We start from the raw sequence: 23,666 nt of genomic DNA, 5'->3' as shown, positions 1-23,666 counted from the left end.
CAACTGCAATGTGGAGATAATTGATAATATTGGACAATAGGATTTGTGTAGCATAAATGCAAGCTATTCTTAATGAGGTGTCAATTGCTTATAAAAAATTGCAAACCTTTTATAAAAAATCCTTAATATACAACATATCTTAATTATACATTCATCACAGATTTTCGAGAGGATATTTTTAAAATTATTTGCAGTTATCTGGAAATCATCCATAAATAAATCAACCATAAATAAAGCAGTTTAGTACTTTTGGCAAGCAATAAAGACCATTCTAAAACAATTCTGCTTCCTACTCTCCAATTGCATATTTGATGCCAAAATAGACATCTGTATGCATTATATAGTAACAAAAAGAAAAACTATTAATATATGTAAAAAGGAAATGATAATGTGACAGCCCTTTTCAGCATGTCTTGAAAAGTTGCTTCCTATTGTGGTCTTTTCAATGTCAAGAAAGAAATATGTTGAAATATATTCTACCTATCCACTTAAAATTTTGTCCAGATTAAATTAGAATAGGAAACTTGTTTGGAAGAACAGAACAGAAACCAATATGAAACAGATTTTTACAACTGTAACTTTGTATGAAACACATCTGACATAAGTTTAGCATTACATGATGGAAGTATTATTAATTCCTATCTGATGAGTTCAAAATAAAGAATTTTCTACTTAATAATGTAACAAAATCTCTCTCTACCACAAAAACACATACAAACACACAGATGTAGTGATTTCCCAAATGTACTATGATTTCTATTATGACAACATAAGACATGTATATTATAGCTATCCAGATTAATAATTCAATTATGTTTTCAGATGTTTTCCATATTATTATTTATTGGCTGCAAGATTTTGTGGTCATTTATTAAGTAATTAGAAATTATAAATAGAAAAAAATAAAAACTAATATGGACTGTAAAAATATAAGAATTAAAAAGAAAAATATATGAAAAGGAAAAAAGAAATAACTTCACCCTTCAACATAACAAGTATAAACAATTATGGTGACATCACCATCTCATGAAATATAAGTACTCTCTTCACCCCATATCTCATCTGTTAACTAAAAATAAAATCCAAAAAACTTTTTCCTTCTCAGCAGAAGTCCAGGATGGGTTGCCAAATATAACTATTTATTTTAACCATGATAAAAAAACCCAACCTCGTATTTCTTTCCTAAACTTTTAACTGTCTTGATTTTTAACATCTTCGAATGAAGTCCCAGAGGTTGAATTCTTTTCAGCTTTTTTGTCCCTTCTTAAAGAATCTTCCAAAACTTTAACAGAGCTGATTTGTATATACAGTAAGAAAAAGTTATGCAAACTGCTTTTCTGATTTAATACTTGTATATCTCCTTTAAACAATGAAATATAAACTGATTTTGTTTGTATATTCAATACATCTTCCATATCTTCTCATTACTTGTCACACTTAAAACTATATTCAAATTAACTTCAAACTTATTCAATATAGCTTGTTCTTCTTCTATAACTTCATTGACTGACTAGCTATCAATCATATCAAATGATTCCAAAGACCATTATTCAAAAATATCCATCAAAAATTCCATTGATGGTGTATTTTGCTCCTTTTTTAATCTTTAATTAAACTCTTTATTATCTCCTACCTCCCTCTGGTGTCCAACCTTCAAAAGTCCTATATCATGTTTTCTTTCAAAGAAACCCAAATAATCACCATTTGCCTAGAAGGATGCTTGTAATTTATTTAATATTGTAATTCCTCCATATGAGGCCTTAACTCATTGCTACTTTCTGAAATCAATATTCTAAGACCCCTTTTGCTATTTAATCCAAAAAGTGATTATTTTTTCAAAAGTTTAAAATAATATTTAAACATACTTCTCAAAAGAGAAGGCAACTCATCCAGTGAATACCATATAAGTCTCTATTCTGGTCTTAATATTTCAAAGGTAATAAAATACATCCAAAGTGATTAAAAAATGACGCTTGGTTGAGCTTTATGTCCTTAAAAAGAGCTACGTTCATGCCTGGAAACAAAGATGGCTCTTTCCTGACTCCCATCAGCTCAACACCGACTGCAGAACAATTTATGTGGTCTACTCATAAGGAGCAACTATGAGGACTGCATATGGGATATCACAGGATCTCCTCTTTCTCAGGGAGATCTTGGCAGCTTATAAAGTTCAAAAATAGCGTACCAAAAGAATAACTGTGAAAACTGGAACTTATTTAAAGTTTTAATTGTCCATTTCCGAGCAAATAAAAGAATGATTTGTTAAAAATGTATATACAGCTTGCAAGCCCACTTGTCTAACAAAAGCTTGGAGTATTTATACAGTAGGTACCCGATGCCTATTGATGCTGATGTTTTGCTGATGTTTTTCTTATTCTAATCCTGACTGTATTGTAATGTCTACTTGGGTTGGAAAATTAACTTAATTTATTCATTTGCACTTAATGAGTCAACTACATCATGAGGCCGGATGAGACCCTCATCTCAGGCAATGCATCAGGAGAATAAACGGGAGGGGGGTTTGCCATTAAAAGGATTACCCCATTGTTTTGCTATTGTAGAAAGTTAATCCAAATAAAGCAGCAGGAAGGCATCTGGCACTGCTCTTCAGAATGGCTGTCCATGAGAATACAGAGGAAAGTGTTGAAATGAGCCAAACAAGTTCCTTTCCTGCTGTGACAAATGCTAGAGCAACATGCAGTCTCTGGGGCTATCTCAGCCTCAAACCTACTTCACAAGTCAGCACATGGAACCGAAGACGTGTAGACAATACTGAAATTCAACTATTAATGGGGATCAAACTTCAAGCTGCCACATCTACTATAGTCTTGGGCCAGCACTAGGAAAAATAAACAAAAAGAAATATATCCAATAAATTCTTACATTCAGTGATCAATTCAACATTAAATAATAATAGCCCCAACATCAAGCCTCATTGGTAACTGATTCAGATCTCAAATGCATTAATGTGCACAACATAATTTGAAGAACTGACAATACATCTCTTAAAAATATGAGTTGTATCATTTCCAGCTGGTGTGCTCCATAGTCAGGCTAGAATGCAGTTGAAGCTTCCCAGTATGGCAAGGCATGGTTCAAAACAGAGCTTTATTACAATATCAGAACAACATTCTAAAGCATTCAATTGCTTCTGACAATTAAGGCCAATTCCCAAGTTTATATTCTTTTGGTTGTCATTCTGGGTGTCTTTCTTTCTGCATTTTCTAAGCATAACAATAAACTCATTTAATGTTGCCCATGGTGAGTTCTAAGTGATAATTTGATGTTTACATTCTCTGCGTTCCGTCTTTCGGATCTAGTAACATATCCCCAACACCAACAAGCCAAAACCCTTAAAAGCCTGCAAGTTATACATCTAAGACATTTTTGTCTTAGAGCTACCATGGTTATTTACCTGTACTTTGATCTGTGAACGCACACACATGGACTATGCTCCTGCACTAAGCTCTATTCAGAATTTTCTATACATTAAAGGCTTTTTGTAAAAACCCTGAAGGAAACTTTTCATTTTCTTCACCCAGTTTTGAAGGAACAATGACTTTATCTCGACCAAGAGAATAGGAGGATTGCTTCTGTAAAAACTCTGATGATTGTTTGAAGAATTGTAATTACAAATAAGTAACCATTTCTTCATTGTAATCTAATTCACACATGTAAGTGAATAACAAGCTTTTATCTGGAAGGAGATATAGTTGTCATGAGAGAATGGACTTTCAAAGGTTACAGCTCTTGGGCATAGAAATCTGGTCTATAATACTAGATGACAGTTATTTATTATTTTGTTATAAACCAGGTCACTTAGGTAAGATGGGTGGTGCAGAAATTTAATAAATAAATAAATTTCAGTTGCTTGGAAATCCTTATAGAAGCCAACATAGACTGCTATATTCCAACCTAAAGGGCCATGGAATAGAATCATCCATAACCATAAAGCAATAGAAACCAGTCTGGATAAAGGTATTTTCCCTAGTGATTGGAAAATTAGTTGGGTCAGCTCTGAAGGTAGAGATACTAACACCAAATAAGATAGAATATGCATAGTTGTACAGTATGCTTGGTATGTCCTACCAAACAAGGTTGTAAGCTTTAGAAGGTTCTGAACAGACCTCTGTGAAAATGTTAAAAGTGTGCCAATGAATCACTGTGATTTAAAAAAAACAACTAATTACTTAGTAATTGTATCCTCCAGCCTACATTTAGTCAATTTTTCTGTAGACCATGATTTTACACACACACACACACACACACACACACTTAATAGTAAAAAGAAATCTGAGAATACAGTAGATGCCAGTTCCAGGTAATGCTCTCTTCATCCCAACTGAACAGTGAAGAGTATCAGTGTTTGTATCATCAAAAAACAGAAATTGCAAAAGAAGCCCATCTGCTAATTTTAGAGGGTGAATGTTCATGCAAATAAAGCTTTTAATCATAGGTTAAAATATATAAGTTAAACAAATGTAAAGCTAAAATATATTATCAAGAGATTTAAGTATACTACAAGAAATAATTATATAGCTTATAACGCTGATTCACAAGCCTGTAAAACTGAAAACTGTTAACTCTCAGTTATCTCAATTAGTCACTCATTCAAAATCAATTCATCTTGTCTATTTGCACAAGATAAAACCACACACAATTACTGCATTTTGTCTCGAATGAAGGCAAATATGACCGATCCAGACTGGATACTGCATTTTGTCCTTGGGCTTGTGCTTGTAGAAATAAAAGGACAAGTTTGCATTATATTTGATTTTTTTTGTCTGAAAAGGCTTTAAGTGAAAAAGATATAAAGCTATTAGTTAAATATCCTCTATCACCTATCTCTCCTCTAACAACTTAGTGCATATTTACTTACACAACCACAAAGAAAACATCTATTTACAGCTGAACATGACAGTGTCATGGTTCCAACAGATGAAACCAGTAAAAGAACTTCCAAGGCAAGAATTCTTCCTTAAAGAACATTTTATTAGGAAACAAAGTATCGGCACTTACATAGTTGAACCCAAAACTGAGATTCCCTCCCCCCCAGATACAAAGTAACAAGTTGCAATTCCCATCCCCCAAACGCTGTCATAAATCACATTCCCCAATTAACGCAAGACACAGACTTTTCTCACCAGCCCCTCAGCCCGCCAAAACCTTATCAGACTATGTCCTTGAGTTCCCATACTTCTACATTGTTATGGCTAGCTAAACCCTCAAGCATTTACCCCATCCCTCCTTCTAAATCTGAACTCTAAAAGAATAGGAAAGGCACGCTAGAAGCAAAAGTAAAAAATGGCTGCTGATTCTCAGTTGCCAGAGCGACGACATCCATTGTCACGGCATTGACAGATTGTCACATCTTTGAAGAGTGGGGTCAACAATGAAGCAGAGCACTAAGCCCTGGTCAGGGAAATTTCTGCGAATAAAGAGACAACAACTATGTGCACTTTGGAAGGCAGCTCCTCACAAGGAAATCCCAGGGCACGAATAAAAGGAAATGGAAAGAAATGACTACAAGTAATCAAAAATAATCTACAGGGGAAAAAACTTGCTAAATTTTAGACTATGAACATTTAAAATGGATAAAGGGTTTAGCTGAGTTGGGACTCTCCTTATTTTAAAGCATTTTCAAATTGGTTAAAAAAAATCAAATAAATAGCACATGTCTCTGTGGGAAAGAGGTTTGTTTGAATTTTCAAAGAGAAATGATTAATGGATTCTTCCACACTAAAAGACAAGGAATTGTAGAATATGTTGAATGGGATTAAAAGTTAAGGATGCAGAGAAAGGAAGAAAAGGGGGGGAGTGTCATTTATTTCACCCAGAGTCAGACACGACTGAATGGATAACATCATCATTTCATCTGCCTGCCTGCCTGCCTACCTACCTATCTCTTTATATATCTATCAAATTTATTTGCTGCCCATCTCGTGGTTCTGAACAGCTTTTCACTGTTGCTCTACCAGCTGGCTATTATCAGGAAAGCAGAAAAAGATTACTAACACAGCAAATACCAGGAAAAAATATTTGTAGTTGTAAAAGGTAACTCAGTGATGTTTTATAAAAGATGTAGAGGAATTGTGGAAGATTATTATAAAATCAGTGAAAACTTCAGTAATTGAATTTGTTAAGAAAGATCTGGCTGAATGGATTTGCAAATGTGGAAGAGAAAATGAATTTAAAATTTTGAAGTATCTGCAATATAAATGATTGGAGAAATTAAATCAATGGAAAAAATGGAGATCCCAGATTATAAAATGAAAATAACAAATCAGAGCAATTATTGAAGACCTGGAAATGGCATTTACTGGAACCAAGAGAGGAAGAAATGTATTTAAGTCTGAGAGTAAATTTGGAAAACCTAATCAATCAGGGGGCTGTTGAACCACTAACAGAAATTATGTAAGGAGAATATTTCAAGAGATATACCTATGCACTCTGCCTGGAAGATTTTTTTATTTAGTTAATTATTTGTATCCCCCTTTATTATTTTTACAAATAGTACAAAGTGGTGAACCTATCCAACAAAATTTCCTCCTCCTATTTTCACAACAAACCTTTGATGTGGGTTGTGCTTAGAGAGAGTGACAGGCCCAAAATGACAAGAGACCAAACTATACAAAAATACTTCAGTACTCAATTAATTCTGTTCAAAGCAGCAAATTAGATACTGTCTATAAGGAAAGAATATAAAGTAGATTTGTTTGACCAGCAGTGAAATAATATATATTTTCATAACAGGTCAAAAATCCTTTATGGAACTTTCATTACAAAATTTAAAATGACCAGGGTTTTTGGGCTTTTGTTAATTAAAAAGATTGAATATGGAATGAGGGGAAATATGTATGAAATTTTAAAGGGGGAGGAGGAAAAATATGTTTGTTTCTAACTGCTGTAAAGAAGATAGGAAGTCACTTCTTTTTCCTAATTTTTTTTCTTTTCTCTTTTCTGCACTTATTTCTTTTTTTCCACTATTTTATATTTTTTCATGTTTCCAGATTTTTCCTGTATTTTTTCAACTTATTATAGTATAAATTTCCTTCTACAAAAAATAAAGAGGGACTTTGAAGTTCTTTGCGATCTTATCCCTCCAAATCAACAGGAAACATGGTGCACTCCAAGATAGTTATAAATCTTCTTAAACTCAGCTGAGAAAGAAAATAGCTCTGACTGGCCAAGATTAAATTAAATAGGTATGAGCAAGGTAAAAGTCCAGTGCTTTAATTTGAAGGATGTATCGGGGCATGCTTTCATCTCTACAATTTAACATCTACTTGAGTCCCATTTGTTTAGTGTCATGTATCATCCATATACTGATCATAGTAGTTATATATCTTGTCCTTCAGCTGGCACATGAAGTTGTGAAGGCTTGGATAGGGAGGAATACGTTCAAACTCAATCCTTACATGATTCAGTAGCTATGATGATCAAATCTCCTCGTGCTGAGGATTTTCCATCTCTGGTCCTGAATAGAGTTGCACTTCCATGTTCAGGTACAATCAGAGGGCATCGCGGACACACAGTTCCAACTTGAAGACTAGTTGGAAGCTTGTCCCAGGGTGGCATTCCCCTTGTGTGTCAGTTGTGCTCTTCCTGGACTGTGTGATTTTTCTTATTGTCATTCATGCCTTGCTTTGGTCTACTGCAATGTATTCCACATGTGGCTGTCCTTGAGAACCATTTGAAAACCAACTGGTCCGCAAGTGGTGGGTAGACCATGTCATGCCCAAGTAACATCCATGTTCTGTGAACTGCGCCAGTTATCAGTTAGCTTCTGGGTTCAATTTATGATATTGGTTGCCACTGTTAAGGTATACATGGTATAGAACCTAGTTAATATAGGGACTATATTTTTTACTGTCTTTTTTTGCAACAATGTGCTTCCTCAATGAGGGCAATGATTTGATTCATACATGTCAGGAAATTCAGCATTATTTCCATTAAAACAGCAAAAGAGCGAGAAAATGGATGGTATCTGACTGCAATCTCAAAGCACTTATCAAATAATATGTTCTTACCATGCTGTAATTGATATATGGAGGAAAAATGCTAAATTGGAGGTTTAGTACTTTAGCAGTTTCCTGAATATGAAGATGGTATATAACTCAAGTGAATAAATAACATTTAGTATAAGATATTATTCTAAATAATAATAATCAAGGCTGTTAAAAATGTTTGTATATATGTTGCATTATTCAAAATTTATAAATTCAAGGCATGGGACAATATAATACCATGCTAACATCATCTGTTTTTGTCACAGTTCTATACCCTAAGGAAATAACTAGGGCAAGAGATAACTTAATTTTCACAGATCATTTCTCTAATTATCCTTTGCACTTGTTCTGCAACCTTTTTTAGGCTTGTGAAGTACTGGAAGTTTCAATTCAAAAATACCACCAAGCAATTTACTTCTTACATCCACAATACATCTGACAACCAGGGAGAGCAATTTAGGCTAATATTTGTTGCTCTGTGGATGCACTATGCAGTTTTTATCCTAGCAGGATACTGGTGATCTTCAGCTCTGATACCACCTAATACAATTGATGGTGTTTAAGTTAAAAAGGCTCCTTTCTTAGTTCAGACTGAACACATTCCAAAAACATGGAATCCCTATCTGAATTTAGAGAATCACCCAGCAATTTGGACAAAATTGTAACAGATCTCATCTTTAAATACAGATCTGCCATAATCATACCCCATATCTCACTTAACAGCAGCCGATTCCTTTCCCTCCATTTGAGTTCCAGTAACAAAAGTGAGGCTGATTTCTGAAATGAAGGAATAACTAGTTGGCCAGCTTTCATTCTGGCTCCATCCAAACCCCACCCCCCACCCCCAATCCTGTTTGCCTTACTAGCCCAAAGTCCCGGTTTTCAGAAGGAAAGGAAAAGAAAGGAAAAGGAAACAAAGAAATTCTGTTGATGCAATCCAAATCTGAATTTGCCTTTTTTGCAGCTACATCATATTACTGACACACTTTCATAAATATTATTACTAATCTTGGAATCTCTTACTGAATACATTTGATTCTTGTCTCAGTTAAATTTTATACTGTGCTATTTATAAATCCATTTTTCTAAATCTATTAAAACTATTTTGAGTTTTCTGTCTTTAAGGTATTAGCTATCCATTTTACATGATCTATTACTAATTTGATGAACATTTCATCCACTTCCTCATTTAGGTAATCAATAAAACAGTACATGACTCAGGACCGAGTCTTAGTTAATATTTCATTCCAGTTTGAATAAGAACCATCAATAAGGACCATTCAAAGTAGTTTTTAAGTTAGTTGCTTATGCCATTCAGCACACATTGTTAGCTTGCTCATCCATATGTTGTTTTATTTATTGTATTGTATTTATATATTATTTTAATCATTACAGATACAGGGTAATGGACAATTTCAAACTCACATTAAAGCAAATGATAATACTTAGAGAGTTGCACACGTAAAGTCCTTTTGAAAGTAAAATGGTTTCCATAGCTTTCTGGAATAAGACAGGATAAGAGCCAAGTACATCAAGTATTTTGTCAAATGCTTTGCTGAAAACAGAACATATTGTATCTGTATCATTCCACACAATTTATTAAATCAAATCCTTGTTTTTAAAAATTAGATAACTTTAATCTGGCAAGGCCATGACGACCTCTGATATTTTTTTTTCAAATGGATTTACTCTATAATTTTCCAAGTATTGAAGTTAAACTGTCTTATCTTTAGTTTCCTAATCCTTTTCTCTTTTTTTGAAGATGTGGACTTTTGCCTTTCTACTGTCACCTGGCATTTTATCTATTCTCTGAGATTTCTCAGAAATAATACACAGTCGTGCTTAAATGTTTGTGAGTTGTGACTTGAACGTTCAATATTTCTGCATAAATATGCAGAATTCCCCACACGTCTTAAAACTAGGAAAAAAGAATTCAATTAAACAAATCAGTCAAAAATATTACACTTGTCAATTTATTATTGAGGAAAATAATCCAAAGCTTCCTTCTCTTTTTGTGTAACCGTTTATTTTATTATCCATCATTTTTGTTGGGATTTTTGCAATTATGCTGTTAGAAACTCTTTGTGGGAACCTCCATCCTAAGCTTGTGCAATGAATATTAATTATGAAAGTTATGAACGTATTTCCAAAGTCCAACTGATTTAAATCTATTGTCAGGTTTTCCCCAATATTCCTGTGCTACTATTTCTTATCTATATCTTCCATGCTGTTAGTATTAAGTCTAGGATAAGTACTAAGTACTCCTATTGTGCCTTCTATCCCGTGAAAGAAAATGATAGTAAGTGATGTCAGGAGCTACCCATAATGCGTTGTTCTTGCATAATTTGTCTCCCAACAAATGGCCAAGTAATTAAAATCACCCTTTTATTTATTTCTTCCAACTATTTTAACCATTTTCTCCACAATTACCAACTTCATTCATTTGAATTTCTGAGCAGATGTGTACTTCTATTTCTTTAGTACAAGCTGTATTTGCTGTATAATTATTTCCTGTACTCCAACAATTAGTGTAGAGAGAATGAAAGACGTGAACTTTATAAACCAAAGTTCTTCTGATCTTATTATGTACTTTCATAGGCCTCATTGCAGCAACAGTTTTTCCCCCACAGTGCATACATCTTTACTAATGGTCTCTAATTCAGATTTTTTAACTTCCACAGGATTCAGCTTGATTCCTGACCATGATTTGGTCAAATAAAGATTTATAAATCTTTATGAAGTAGAACCCCTCTTGTACCAGCAGTCTGTTATCCAGATAATGTGGACCATGCTTCTAGAAACCTAATCTATCGGTACAATTCATTTCTAATTTTTCTTTCTCTTTCTCTCTTTCTCTATTCCTTTCCTGTAGTTTCCTATGGACTGGAAGGATGAATAACCACACTTGAGTTAATATCTTTTCAGTTTTTCAGAATTCAAAGCTCTAACTTTCCTTTTCAGTGCCTTTTGTCTTCATATACTGTATATTGGCAGGAAGAGATTATTGTCAGTGTATTTATTTAATAAGTCTTTAGTTAAATAGTCACATCCTTGATTCTGGCAGACAATAAACCACCGTGTGTTAAGATGTCAGATCCTTTCCAACCTAAAAACTGTCTTGAAATTTGATTCAAATTTTATATTTTTATCTTTTATCTTAGGCTTTTTAATTCTACCAAAACAAACATTGCCAGAAATATATTTTAAATCAGGTGTGTCCAACCTGTGGCCAAAGGCCACATGCCCTGGATAGCTAGTAATGCAGTCCCACAAGATTGTAAACATTTAACATTATTGTGTGATTTATATATACTAACTACATTATATATTTTATCTGTGGTCCAAGACAATTCCTCTTCACACAGGGCGGCCCACACAAGCCAAAAGGTTGAGCGCCCATGCTTTAAATCATCCTATTACTCCTTTGCAGAGTTCTAAATTCAATATTGATCTGTATGCAAAAGAATCAAGCTACATTTAATCTGCATGCACATACATACATACGCATTGCTGGTTTGTGATTAAGTTGGTACATGATGTTTCTTGTTATGTGCATCTTTTACAATTAATTCTTTCCCTGTTTCCCTATTGTTTGCCTTATGTATAGCAACTAAGCAGGTTAACAAACTACACATATTGAAAATTTATTGTTTATTGTGGCTTTACACAGATCCACCAATTTGCTTTCCTGGAAGTATACCATGTTTTTCAGAGGTCATTCTTGTTGACCACTGCCTGTTATCCTAAAATAGGCCTTGTCACTACAGTAGTTTTACAGAAAAAAAGTTCTATAAATAAGCTGACTGTTCTTTTTAGTAAGGTTTCTCAATCTTCTTTTTTTAAAAAAAAAAGATAGAAAACTTCATTCTGAGAGTTTAAGCTGTATATTCTACAAGGAAGGTACAGAGAGAATTCTTTTGAATCCCCTGACTTTCAGCTGCCAGAAATATCTAATTGTTAAATTCACATTTTCTACTTTGTTCCCCTTGATACCTGATCACATTCTTGTTTTCCATAGTCCTAACTCCTTCCGAAATCCAGAATTGATTTTTCTTCCATACTACTTCTAGCCCAAATCCTAAAATTTAATATACAAGGAGCAACAATACTTTATCTTTTTAAAAGAGTTTGGGAAGAGAAGCCACATAAAGTTTACAAACTTTTTTCTCAGTGATAGCAATTTTACAGTCAGACAAAAATGTTGCCTAGGCTCTAAAAAGGAAAAATACCATTCTGTATACTGAGTAAAATAAATAATTTTAAATCATTTTCAATAAAATATTATGGAAACATAATTCTAATCTCTAAAAATAACTGGAGGACTTCTTTCTCTGACAAATAGCACAATCCTATACTGAGAAAGATAATAGTGTTCAGCAGAGTTTAAGAACTACAGATTCTGACTTCTTCTAGTACGTCTTAATTTGTATTTATTCATTGAGTTACAATGGCTAAAATGTTAAATAATTATTTATAGGCCACTTCAAGTTGCAGGCAACGCTAAGGGGCAAACATTCTAGTACTATAAACAATTTTATTAAAACAATACAAGTTATAACCAAATTTGCTTTTCTAAATCTCAGCAAATTTTTAGATTTGCATGTCTGGAGTCACTCTTGCATAATAGTCGAAACAAGCATGCCCAAATGAAATTATTCTACTTTATTAGAATAATTATTACATTAACAAAATCTTGCAATTTTAAAAATTCATTTCTCTCCCTGTCCCCCATTGACATTCCCACATAACCCATAGGGTTTGCCTGGTGCGCCAGTTGCGACCCTATCTGGACCGAGATGCCCTACGCACAGTCACTCATGCGCTCGTGACCTCCCGGTTAGACTACTGCAATGCTCTCTACATGGGGCTGCCCTTGAGGACCACTCGGAGGCTTCAGCTGGTGCAGAATGCGGCCGCGCGAGTTGTGATGGGAGTTTCCCGATACTCCCATGTAACACCTCTCCTCTGCGAGCTGCATTGGCTTCCGGTTGCCCTCCGGGTGAGATTCAAGGTGCTGGTGATGACCTATAAAGCCCTAAATGGCATGGGTCCAGGTTATTTTAGGGAGCACCTGCTGCCAGCATCAATCTCCCATCATCCTGTGCGCTCCCACAGGGAGGGCCTCCTTAGGGTGCTGCCGGTCAGTGAGTGCCGGCGGATGATCCCCAGGGGGAGGGCGTTCTCTGTGGGCGCGCCTGCCCTGTGGAACGACCTGCCTGTGGAACTCCGGACCTCCCCCGACCTTCATTCGTTTCGCCGGGACCTAAAAACTTGGTTGTTTGATTTATCTGGCCTGGACTGAGGGGTTTAAAATTTTTAATTTTAAATTTAAATTTTAAATTTGGGCTATTGTTATTTAATCCTATTTTAATTTTAACTTTATCTTAACCTTTGTACTGTTTTAACTGTTTTTAACTTTGCCCTGTAAACTGCCCTGAGTCCTTCGGGAATAGGGCAGTATAGAAATCTAATTAATAAATAAATAATAAATAAATTACTCACATATACACGCACCTGATTGTCATCCCATTGATTGAAACACCTGACTGTAATTTCTCCTTCAAGGAAACTGAAAACTGAGAGGGGGTTATGGTAGACAAAATCTACACTGCAGGATTGCAGGAACAGGATTTATGAATGAAATAATTTAAATACTAGAATATTCAATGTAATTAGTTTTCTTTTTATAATGGCAAAAGTAAAAATGAACTCAGAAAAAGTTATAATTTGAATACTAAATTTGAAATAAACACATACTAAAATGTCATTGCCAGTTATGCTTTCATATAGCCCCTGAACATAAATCAGTTCTATCATTTTTACTGTGCAGACAGAATTGACCTTAATCAAATGTATATTTCTCCTTAAACTTCAAAACTGCAGCTAAAAACGATTGATAATCAGCCTTGTTCAGCAATACTAAATTACATTATTTCCCTTTCCTTTTCAGAGAGAGAGGGAAGGAGACAGGGAGGAAAGAACCTAATTTAAAATACTGCAAACAAGTGTTCAAATCACAATCCTCCCCCAAAAAACCTTGCAATTAAAATACTGGCAGTAATTTATAAATTAACAGTTCATCAAATTAAAAGACTACACTCTGAAACTTGTAACCATTTTTGCCTGGCACAAACAAACTACATACCTCTGTGCCGCATCACTTACAAATCAAGAGGGCCTTGAATCTTCAGAAGCTAAAGATTCAAATACCGTAAGAAGAGTTCTGTGATGGGGACATGGCTTTGGATCTGAATTATTTCATTTGCGCTGCACTTACTGTATGCAAAAAATATGGTTGCAAATTGTTTAATTGAAATGGGTTCTCACTGAAAGGGAGCAAACTGTCTCAGTTCACACACTTCTTACTGAAGGGGGCAAACTGTGCAAGTTTATGTACATGCCAATCTTTAACTTGTGGGAGCTATGGGTAGGAAAGTATGAAGCTATGATTTCTCTTGTTGGTGAGTAACTTTAGAATGAAAAATACACCAGCCTTTAAAATCTATATAAGAGACACTGCCACAGGATTGTTCTTCCATGTTCTTAGCCGTCTACCTGTATTATGGCTTCAGTTGTCAACAACACCTTTCGCCAACCAAATTTCTTGATAGTCAAAAACTAAGGAAATTAAAATGTAGTTTTCTGTTCTCTCATCTAGAAGTTTTTGTTTCCAACATGTCCGAAATAGTAAAAAGAAAAATATATATTATATTAAAAATTATATTGAAAAATTCTTCAGCAGCATCTAGGATCCAATATTATTTTCTTTCTATTCTCTTTTCATGAAAGAAAACTGCAAATTGAAATAGTATCTTGGAATTCAAGCTACATATTCTTATGTAACTTGGATTTCAAGATACTATTTCAATTTGACTAAGTAGGTGCTCTTGCTTAATCATTTTTGTATCTCTGTGCAATAGTAATTGATAAATAGTCTTTTTCAGAAATATCTTCATTTAAGGCTGTTGAATAAATTTCCAACCAGAGTTTTCCCATTATATAATTTACATAAACACAATCAACTTTTTGTCAAATATATTTAGTGCCAAACCTGATTACGTATGGAATTTTTTGGGGAGAGGGCTGGGGGGGAAGAGGCTAGATTTTTTTTTGTCTCCTACTAGTAATTCTATTACTATCAACCTAAAATACATTCCAGAGTACTACATTTTATCAATGGAATGGCAGGAATGAGAATCCATTTTATTCATTTCTCACTGCTTCTTTTTCTCATCAAAACCTATTCTGATTGTTAAACTGGAGTGGCAGGAAAAGAGTCAGTCCCCTTCACATAACAATTAATCTATACTTTCAACCTTCTGTATTTTTCATTAAACAAAATACAATTTTATAGTATATACTTTGACTTTCTTTTAATTGGTATACACTCTTCCATAGCCAGCATATGGACAAGATAGGACAGTATAGGTGGTACCCCGCTCAATAGTAGTAACTGTGAGAGGGATCTCGGAGTCCTAGTGGACAATCACTTAAATATGAGCCAGCAGTGTGCTGCAGCTGCCAAAAAAGCCAACACAGTGCTAGGCTGCATTAACAGAGGGATAGAATCAAGATCTCATGAAGTATTAATACCACTTTACAATGCCTTGGTGAGGCCACACTTGGAATACTGCATCCAGCTTTGGTCACCATGATGTAAAAAAGATTTGAGACTCTAGAAAGAATACAGAGAAGAGTAACAAAGATGATCAGGGAACTGGAGGCTAAAACATATAAAGAAAAGTTGCTGGAATTGGGTATGTCTAATTTAAAAAAGAGAAGGGCGAGGGGGGACATGATAGCAGTGTTACAATATCTCAGGGGTTGCCACAAAGAAGAGGAAGTCAAGTTATTCTCCAAAGAACCTGAAGGCAGGACAAGAAATAATGGATGGAAATTAATCAAGGAGTGAAGCAACCTAGAACTAAGGAGAAATTTCCTGACAGCTAGAACAATTAATCAGTGGAACAATCTGCCTTCAGAAGTTGTGAATGCTGAAACACTGGAAGTTTTTAAGAAGAGATTGGACAATCATTTCTCTGAAATGGTATAGGCCCGTGGTGGCGAACCTGTGGCACGTGCGCCATTGCCCCAGTCTTAGGCCTTCAGCTGGGTTTTATAAAACTTTTTCGCTTTAGGCCTCCGCCGCCATGTGCAAAAACAAAAAAAGGTTCAATCAATCAATTTCAACTTCTTGCAGGGAAAAAAAAAGATCTCGCAAAGTTGGAATTGGTTGATTCAACTTTTTAGTCCCACCCAGTCTGCCGTTACCACCGCAGCCATGCCCACCCAATGGGCCACGCCCACCCAACTGGCCTCACCCATATAATGGGCCACGCCCACCTAGCACCCAATGATACATAAGTGGGTTTTGGGTTGCATTTTGGGCACTTGGTCTCTAAAAGGTTCGCCATCACTGGTATAGGGTTTCCTCCCAGAGTAGGAGGTTGGAATAGAAGACCTCCAAGGTCCCTTCCAACTCTATTATTGTTGTTATTTTGTTGTTGTTGTTATAAATACATACACATACATACTGTGTTTCCCCCAAAATAAGACCCAGTCTTATTTTTTTTTGCCTCCAAAAGAGGCACCAGGTCTTATTTGCGGGGCTGGGGGTCTTTTCCACTCACTTTGCAATGGCAGCACCAACAGCTCAGTCCAGCCAGCCCACTTCTTCTGCGGCCAAAAGAGCAGCTTCATTCTGAAGCTGAGAATGAAGCTTGAGCCTGCCCTTTATCAGAGGCCTTTCCAGAAGGCTTGTGCAGGTAAGAACCGAGCTACAGATTGAAGCTGCAGAATGAAGCTGCTCCTTCGGCCGCAAAAGAAGAGGGCCGGTTAGGCAACTGTCGATCCATGGGAGGCCTGGGTGCAATGGTAAGCTCCACCCCCATCCTAGCTTGATTTTTAGGCATGCGCCTTACCCCAAAACTAGGGCTTATTTCAGGGGTAGGGATTATATGAGGTCCACCCCCCAAAATCAAGCCAGGGCTTATTTTTGGAGTAGGTCTTACTTTGGGGAAAACATGGTACATACACATATACATACATTTTAAAATCACAGTTTTTGCAAGAGATAGGGGGGAAAGGTTAATTGAGAATAAGAAAGATTTATAAAAATACACAGTATAAGCAAGTGAATCAATGGAAGCCAATTTTCAATGATGTCAGTATGCCACAAAAATGATTTTAAAATCATCTTGACTTCTGTCATCGAAACACTACTATCTCAGAGGAATTCACAGCAGAACTTTAACAGATGATCCTGCAGATGAATCTCTAATTCATATAAGAATTTGATGAAACTTATTTTTCAAACAAATAAGTAGTGTTTTTTATTTATAGCATCATCATTGAAGCTAATCACTGTGACTTGCTGAACTTAATACGCTTCGCCGTTAGAAAATAACTTCATAAAGTTTCACTGTTCTATTAAGTAGTAGTAATAATGTTCACCTGAATTGTCATTTCATTGCCATCAGGTTTATATGTGATACTACCTGCTTATTTTATGCCATATCCTTATATTTTAACTCTGTGTCCAATAATAAACAAGTTGACTGCCTACAAATATATGAGGTTACACTGCCCTCTGCTGATGAATAAGCAAAAAGTAATAGTTTGCTTCAAATACTTCTGTCTAAATATTTCATTTCATCGGGAAAAATCAAGATATATATTGCTCTAATGTAAGTTCACAAACAGCAAGTATCAGTTCAGTTTTACAAGGGATTATGACAAATGCAAAACTACAAAAAAGATTTGAAAATAACATGCAATTTTGGACTTCCCTATTAGTTAAAATATATACAATCAAACTTAATTCTAAACTAGGTTATATCTCTCTGCAGAAACCACTTTCAAACAACAAAGCAGTGTTTTCTTTTATAGCATGAATCTTTCTCCACTTCTATGAAAATAACAAAGGTGGTGTGAAAATATATTTCTTCAAAGGTAGGCTTGAAAAAATGCTAGGAAATTAAGACAAAAGATTTTGTTACTATACATTCGTTTAATTTCCAGATCTAAGTCATTTTTTAAGAATCTCCAGCCCCTCTTCATTTGCACAACAAAATTGCACTAATGTTTAAATAAAACGCAACCCTATTAATTTATATAATTTATATCTCAGTCACTTGGAATTTTGTGTTACAAGTGAAAATTTGATTCACATTTATAATGCATCAATCACATATCATGGCCTAAAGCTACTATATTTTTCTAAAATTTAAAAAATCTGATTGACTGAGATATGTTTTCCTCACATCTCATACTGCTGTTTAAAAGAAGCTATCTCTGATATCTAAAACCACATTTCTTTAAATTTGTTCTCTCTCATTGCTGAGTCCAGCATAGAAATGATTGAGTAGAATTTTTATTTTAAGGAAACTGACACTAGTAATATTATTCACTTTTTCAGCTACTCCTTCTTCCATGTCTATCCCTGGAGACGTATTTGCTTCAACTTACACCAACTGTATACCGATTCATTATTTCACCAAGAGACACAGAATAGTTTGCCAAAATACTTTCATTGTACATTTCCTTATTGAAAAGTTAGGTGAAGCTGAAATGTATGCCTATATATATCAGATATAGAATGTAATTCTGAGAAATAATTATTCTCAGAGAGAAAAAAGGCCCAATAGTTAACTGCTGGACCAAAGATTTTAATTGCTAAGGAACAAAATTGTAATACTTTCCAGAAATAGTTTGTGCCTAAAGAAAAAAAGCTGCACAGTAAGCATGGTTGCATAATGGCCATGAATATAAATGAAGAGTGACAATTATATTTTATATTAATTCATATTCTACAACTATTAAGGCATACTGGACATTGAGTTCTTCAGATAATCAAGAAAAACATTACCTGGTATAGAGTGATATAAGTAAAAAAGTTTAAATGCATTTTCAGTATTTATTTCAAGTTATATTCTGATTATACGTATTCCTAGATGTCTTATTTCCGCAAATACTTTTTTATATTTAGATTTTATCACAATAAAAATAACATCAAAATGTTCTTTTATGAGCACTGTTCTAGCCAAATAAAACGATCAAAATTCCCATTGATAAAATCCCATAAAAAAATTAATAAGTAACTCTTTTGAAAACGTTACAATTTACCTCTAAATGAATATACAGAAAACTAATAATAAAATGCTATACAGTTATATATAGATCTACCTGCTCAAGTGAAGAAAAAATTATAACTTCCAATTTTAAACCTCACAGCATCACATTAGTCCTCTTCATGACTCAACAGTTTTTCGTTATTACTTTTCTGGTATTACCACTATTCAGATCTATGTATTTGGTTTCTATTTATAATATAAAATATCCTCTAAAAATCAAACGTAACTTAAAATTGCCCAAAATTTGAATTTGGAATGAATAAAACTGCAATATAAATATGGCTGCAATACTTCAGGATATGAACGTCTTTACAAAATATTGCTAAGGATTTTTACTTAATCCATAGAAGAGATTTTTGCTAATACCACACAGACTTAAAGGTATACTCAAGATGCAAACTTGATAATTTACAAAGACACATTATTCACTCAGACTATCCTGGTACCATATTATCTGACTAGGATACAGTTTGCTGGCTTCATCCCATTTATTGCCTCAGCCAAGTGCTGACTAAGCACTTCCACTCTTACATGAAAATGATGAAAAACAGGGAATGTCAGATGTAGCCCAGGAATGATGCAAAACAATCCAGATTTTAAGTTCAGTTTTTTACTGCTTACATCTATGGTCCCCAACCTTTCCAGCTTTCCGGACCGGCTGCAGTGGCAGGGGGAAGAGGGGATGGTTCCTCACGTGCATGCCACTAAGTGGAGCTGTGCGCACTCACACGATCACCCATTGCTTGGGCAGACTGGTTCTGAATGGTGGTTAAGGACCCCTGGCTTATATCATATAGGCAGAATCTACCCTAAGATAAAAGCCATAGCCTGAGATTCTAGGAAGTGGCTATCCTCTTCCCATGATCCAGCTCTGGACTGTGCTATCTCTTGTCACCCACCACCCTCCTCCTTGGAATGTGTTCCCCCCTTCCTGGGAAACTGCTGCATTAATGTAATCTGTCATAGGGACAAAGAAAGCTGTGTATTATCAACAATGCACTAAACATAAGATTGACTTTAGTTAGCAGTTTTACTTAGATATTAACAGCTGACAAATATAATAGAATCTTGCAGAAGCCTTCAGACTAAAAACTCAGCATTGAGCCTTCAGTCTAACTGAGCATAATCCTTTTAGAAGAGAATCTGATGTGATTGGGCTTCTATTTGAAACACATTGCAGCAGTCATTAATTTGGCTTGCCAACTAATTAAAAAGAAAAAAATACTGTTCACATTCCAAGAAAAGATTTTATTAAACTAAGGATAAAGCAAAAAGGATAAAGCTCCAGTGCAAGGCCAGAACTATTAGACCCCATACCTATAAGCCTCTCCACAATCGAGGAAATGAATATTTTTATTTGCTCCATATTATTGATAGATCACTATTTGCTTATATATCTTGGTATTTTGAATCCACTTTGAAAAACATTGTGACTAATAAATAAAACAAAAGGTTGTATTTGCATCTCTGGTGAAAGAAATATGGACATTGATCATAATCATGCAGCTACTTCTTTGCATTTCATTTATTTTGATTCTGTCTAAAAAAGTCTGGTTTTATTTTGTGAATAAATGCTATATTTTAAGTAATGTGATTTTTCTTCTACACATACATTTTCAGAAGAGCTCTGGAAGTTAAACAAAATAATAATTAGATAATAAATAAAGATTAAAAGGTCCTTTCTTCCATACTAGTAACAATATGAATTAAATAAACAGATTTAATGAAAGCGTTCACATTTGATTCTTTCAAATCTCATGACTCAAAATATTTGAAACAGGTTTCCACATAATGCACCACTGAAATGTATTCCTGTATTGTTTTAAAATGAATAGTGATCTCTATCATATTAGATAGATGGATGGATGGATAGATAGATAGATAGATAGATAGATAGATAGATAGATAGATAGATAGATAGATAGATAGATAGATAGATAGATAGATAGATAGATAGATAGATAGATAGATAGATGATAGATAGATAGATAATTGTGCTCTGTGAAGAAATAAATCTACAATTTTTGTATCATACATCACTAATACAGTTTTATTTCAGTGATAATTCTGTATAGCTTTAGTATCATTACCAAGGCTTACAGAATATGATTTCAAAGAAATTTCTTAGCATTACTTTAATTTTTTGAATTTTCAAACCCTCACTCTTTTTACTCTTCTGTACTTCTGAGTTGTTTAATTTTTATGATTTTTAATTGCAGCTTTTGCTAAGGCTGTCTAGAAATAAGAAGGCACTGCGAATTCATCATTCATGATGAACAAAATATATGCAGGTACTTTGAAAATGAAATTAACATTCTAATGGTTCTCAATATTGAACTAAAGATGCTGAATAATACTGAAGGCTAGTTTGAATTTAACAGCAAGAGGTTTAACCAGATTTTCTAAATCTATGGATATATATTCTTGCAATTAAGGTTCTTTCATTACTGTTATTCAAAGAAGCTTTGATTTTTTTTAAAAAAAAGTTTTACTATGTATTAAATATATTTTTACAAGAATAAAGCAAAAACAAAATCAGGTAAGTGTGTGTATATTCTGATTCTAGAAGTCATATTACGCATGTGGATATACTTTCATAATTATACAGAAACATGAGGAATGTTGTGAATGTACGTATGTGTGTATCTCTGTTTGTGGTGGGGGGGTGTATCATATTAATTTGTTATTGACTAGATTTACTCCATTATTGCTATATGTTTTAGAAGTATCTATGTCTACTAGATACAGGTAGCTGTCGACTTTCAGTGACTCTTCAAAGTTACAACGGCACTGAAAAAAGTGATTTATGACCATTTTTCACACTTATGACCTTTCTTTGGTACCTTTGCAGAAATGCAATGATTATATATTAATAGAGATAAGAAAATACTTAAGATTCCTTCCTTTCAGCAATCTGGCCAGGAGGTATGACTGAATATAGTGAACCAGCTTTGTTCATTTTTTTATTCTTATTATATTTCTTTCTGGTAGGATTAAAAATGAATGAATGTGAAGGATCAAGGAAAACAATCCACCTGCCTAATCTGTCCTTAGCACTATAAAAAAATACTAAATTTGTTTCTACCAAAATGTTGCACGTGCGGTAAAGACTCTTTCCTCAAAGATTAGGTAAACAAAAAACACACTCTGAATAATATTTAATCTATGAAAAACAAACTAACCTTTCTTTGACCACATTTTCACCATATGACTTCCTCATACTGCCTTTTGGAATACAAACCACACAAAACTATTTATTTCATATTTTATTAGTGTCATATTCTATCTGCCATTTTGCACATCAAACAATTAAAAGTACAGAGACAAACATTAAGGAATTTGACTTCCTTTGCAAACTATCCTTATCAGCTAAGATGGCGGCGCCTGGAATGGCTGCGGCTGCATTGGCTCTTGAAGGCAAATAGTTTTGGGAGGGATAGTAAGGGCTATAGGCCACATGATCAGGAAGATTTTAATGTGTTTGAGCAACATGGTGGAACTAAGGTAACATACGACATACAACCGACAATCTTTGCTGGCATGGTGAGTTTCTAGTTGTTTTGGAACTGTTGGTGAGACTGTTAAAAGTCGTTGGCACTGTTTGAATTTGTTCTACCAGCAGCAAGATCTGACTGCTGGCCCAGTGATGGATTGTATTGCAAATCAGGGCTGTTTCCAGAGGAGGCAGAGGAGGAGAGGACCTGGAGCTTATGGAGCAAAGGAACTGGATGAGGCTGTCGGCAGGCCCAGAGGAAGAGAGAGAGGCTTTTGGAGGAGTTGGTGGCGGCGGCAGTGTGCTCCAGGGGCGAAAAAAAGCAAGGCCTCTTTAAGGAAAAGGTGGAAGAGTCAGGATCAGAAAAAGGAAAGAAGGTGAGGTTGTCAGAATACAAGCGAATTTGAGGGCTAATCCACATGGAGCCCCATTTCCATCTGTCCTGTGTGCCATCGTTCACTCCCTAGAGACTAAAATGGACAATGTAAAATTTGAGTGGGCCACGAACAAGAAGTATATATCGGAGGTGGTGACCCTTTGAGAGCTGTATGCAACGAAATTTCATTTTGATGTATGCCGATTGGTGTACATTCAAAGTGACAATAAAGTTATCATCATCATCAACAGGAACACATGTATGCAGTTACTGCTGATGAAATACCTCATGCCTATGCTCACCTATGCTCTTCCCAACTGAACAATCCAACTCCTAATGATTATTACGATCATGCAACGTATTTAATTTTTATTAAACAGATGAGTGAAGTCTCTAGTGATAAATGATAAAGCACTGTTCTGTAAGATTGTCACTAAGAAAATTTCCAAAGGAGTAAATGAGAATAGGTTTTGGTATTTTTGAGGAGCTAGAGTTCAAAATTATACTATATCAGTAAAAAAATTGAATGCAAAGAAATAAAATTATACTAGCCAAAATTTGTTTGTCGATATTCATATTTATGACTAGAATGTGTTAAGGACTGTAGTCATTTGGCAAGATGCTGATAAAATTGAATGCTGCTATCTTGACTGTGT

The 23,666-nt window shown here is 34.7% G+C and overlaps 1 protein-coding gene across 5 annotated transcripts in view; it reads right to left on the bottom strand.

The window, feature by feature from the left end:
- Positions 1-23,666, bottom strand: part of KDM4C (lysine demethylase 4C) — a 218,205-nt gene that overhangs the window by 119,101 nt on the left and 75,438 nt on the right. The window contains exon 10 of one of the 5 annotated variants that reach the window (XM_081319372.1): positions 2,410-2,839. The exons of 1 other annotated variant lie outside the window; for it this stretch is intronic. In XM_081319372.1, coding sequence (XP_081175498.1) covers positions 2,804-2,839 — 36 coding nt within the window. In that variant the 3' untranslated portion in view covers positions 2,410-2,803. Of the gene's footprint in view, positions 1-2,409; positions 2,840-5,056; positions 5,429-14,232; positions 14,286-23,666 lie in introns of those variants that run through there. 3 more of the 5 variants (XM_081319371.1, XM_081319373.1, XM_081319374.1) reach the window with 3 other exon arrangements.

This window comes from Vipera berus, assembly GCF_964194415.1.
Source record: "Vipera berus genome assembly, chromosome: 2".
In the NCBI taxonomy this organism is placed as follows: Eukaryota; Metazoa; Chordata; class Lepidosauria; order Squamata; family Viperidae; genus Vipera; species Vipera berus.
This window is presented reverse-complemented; position numbering and strand designations above follow the sequence as displayed.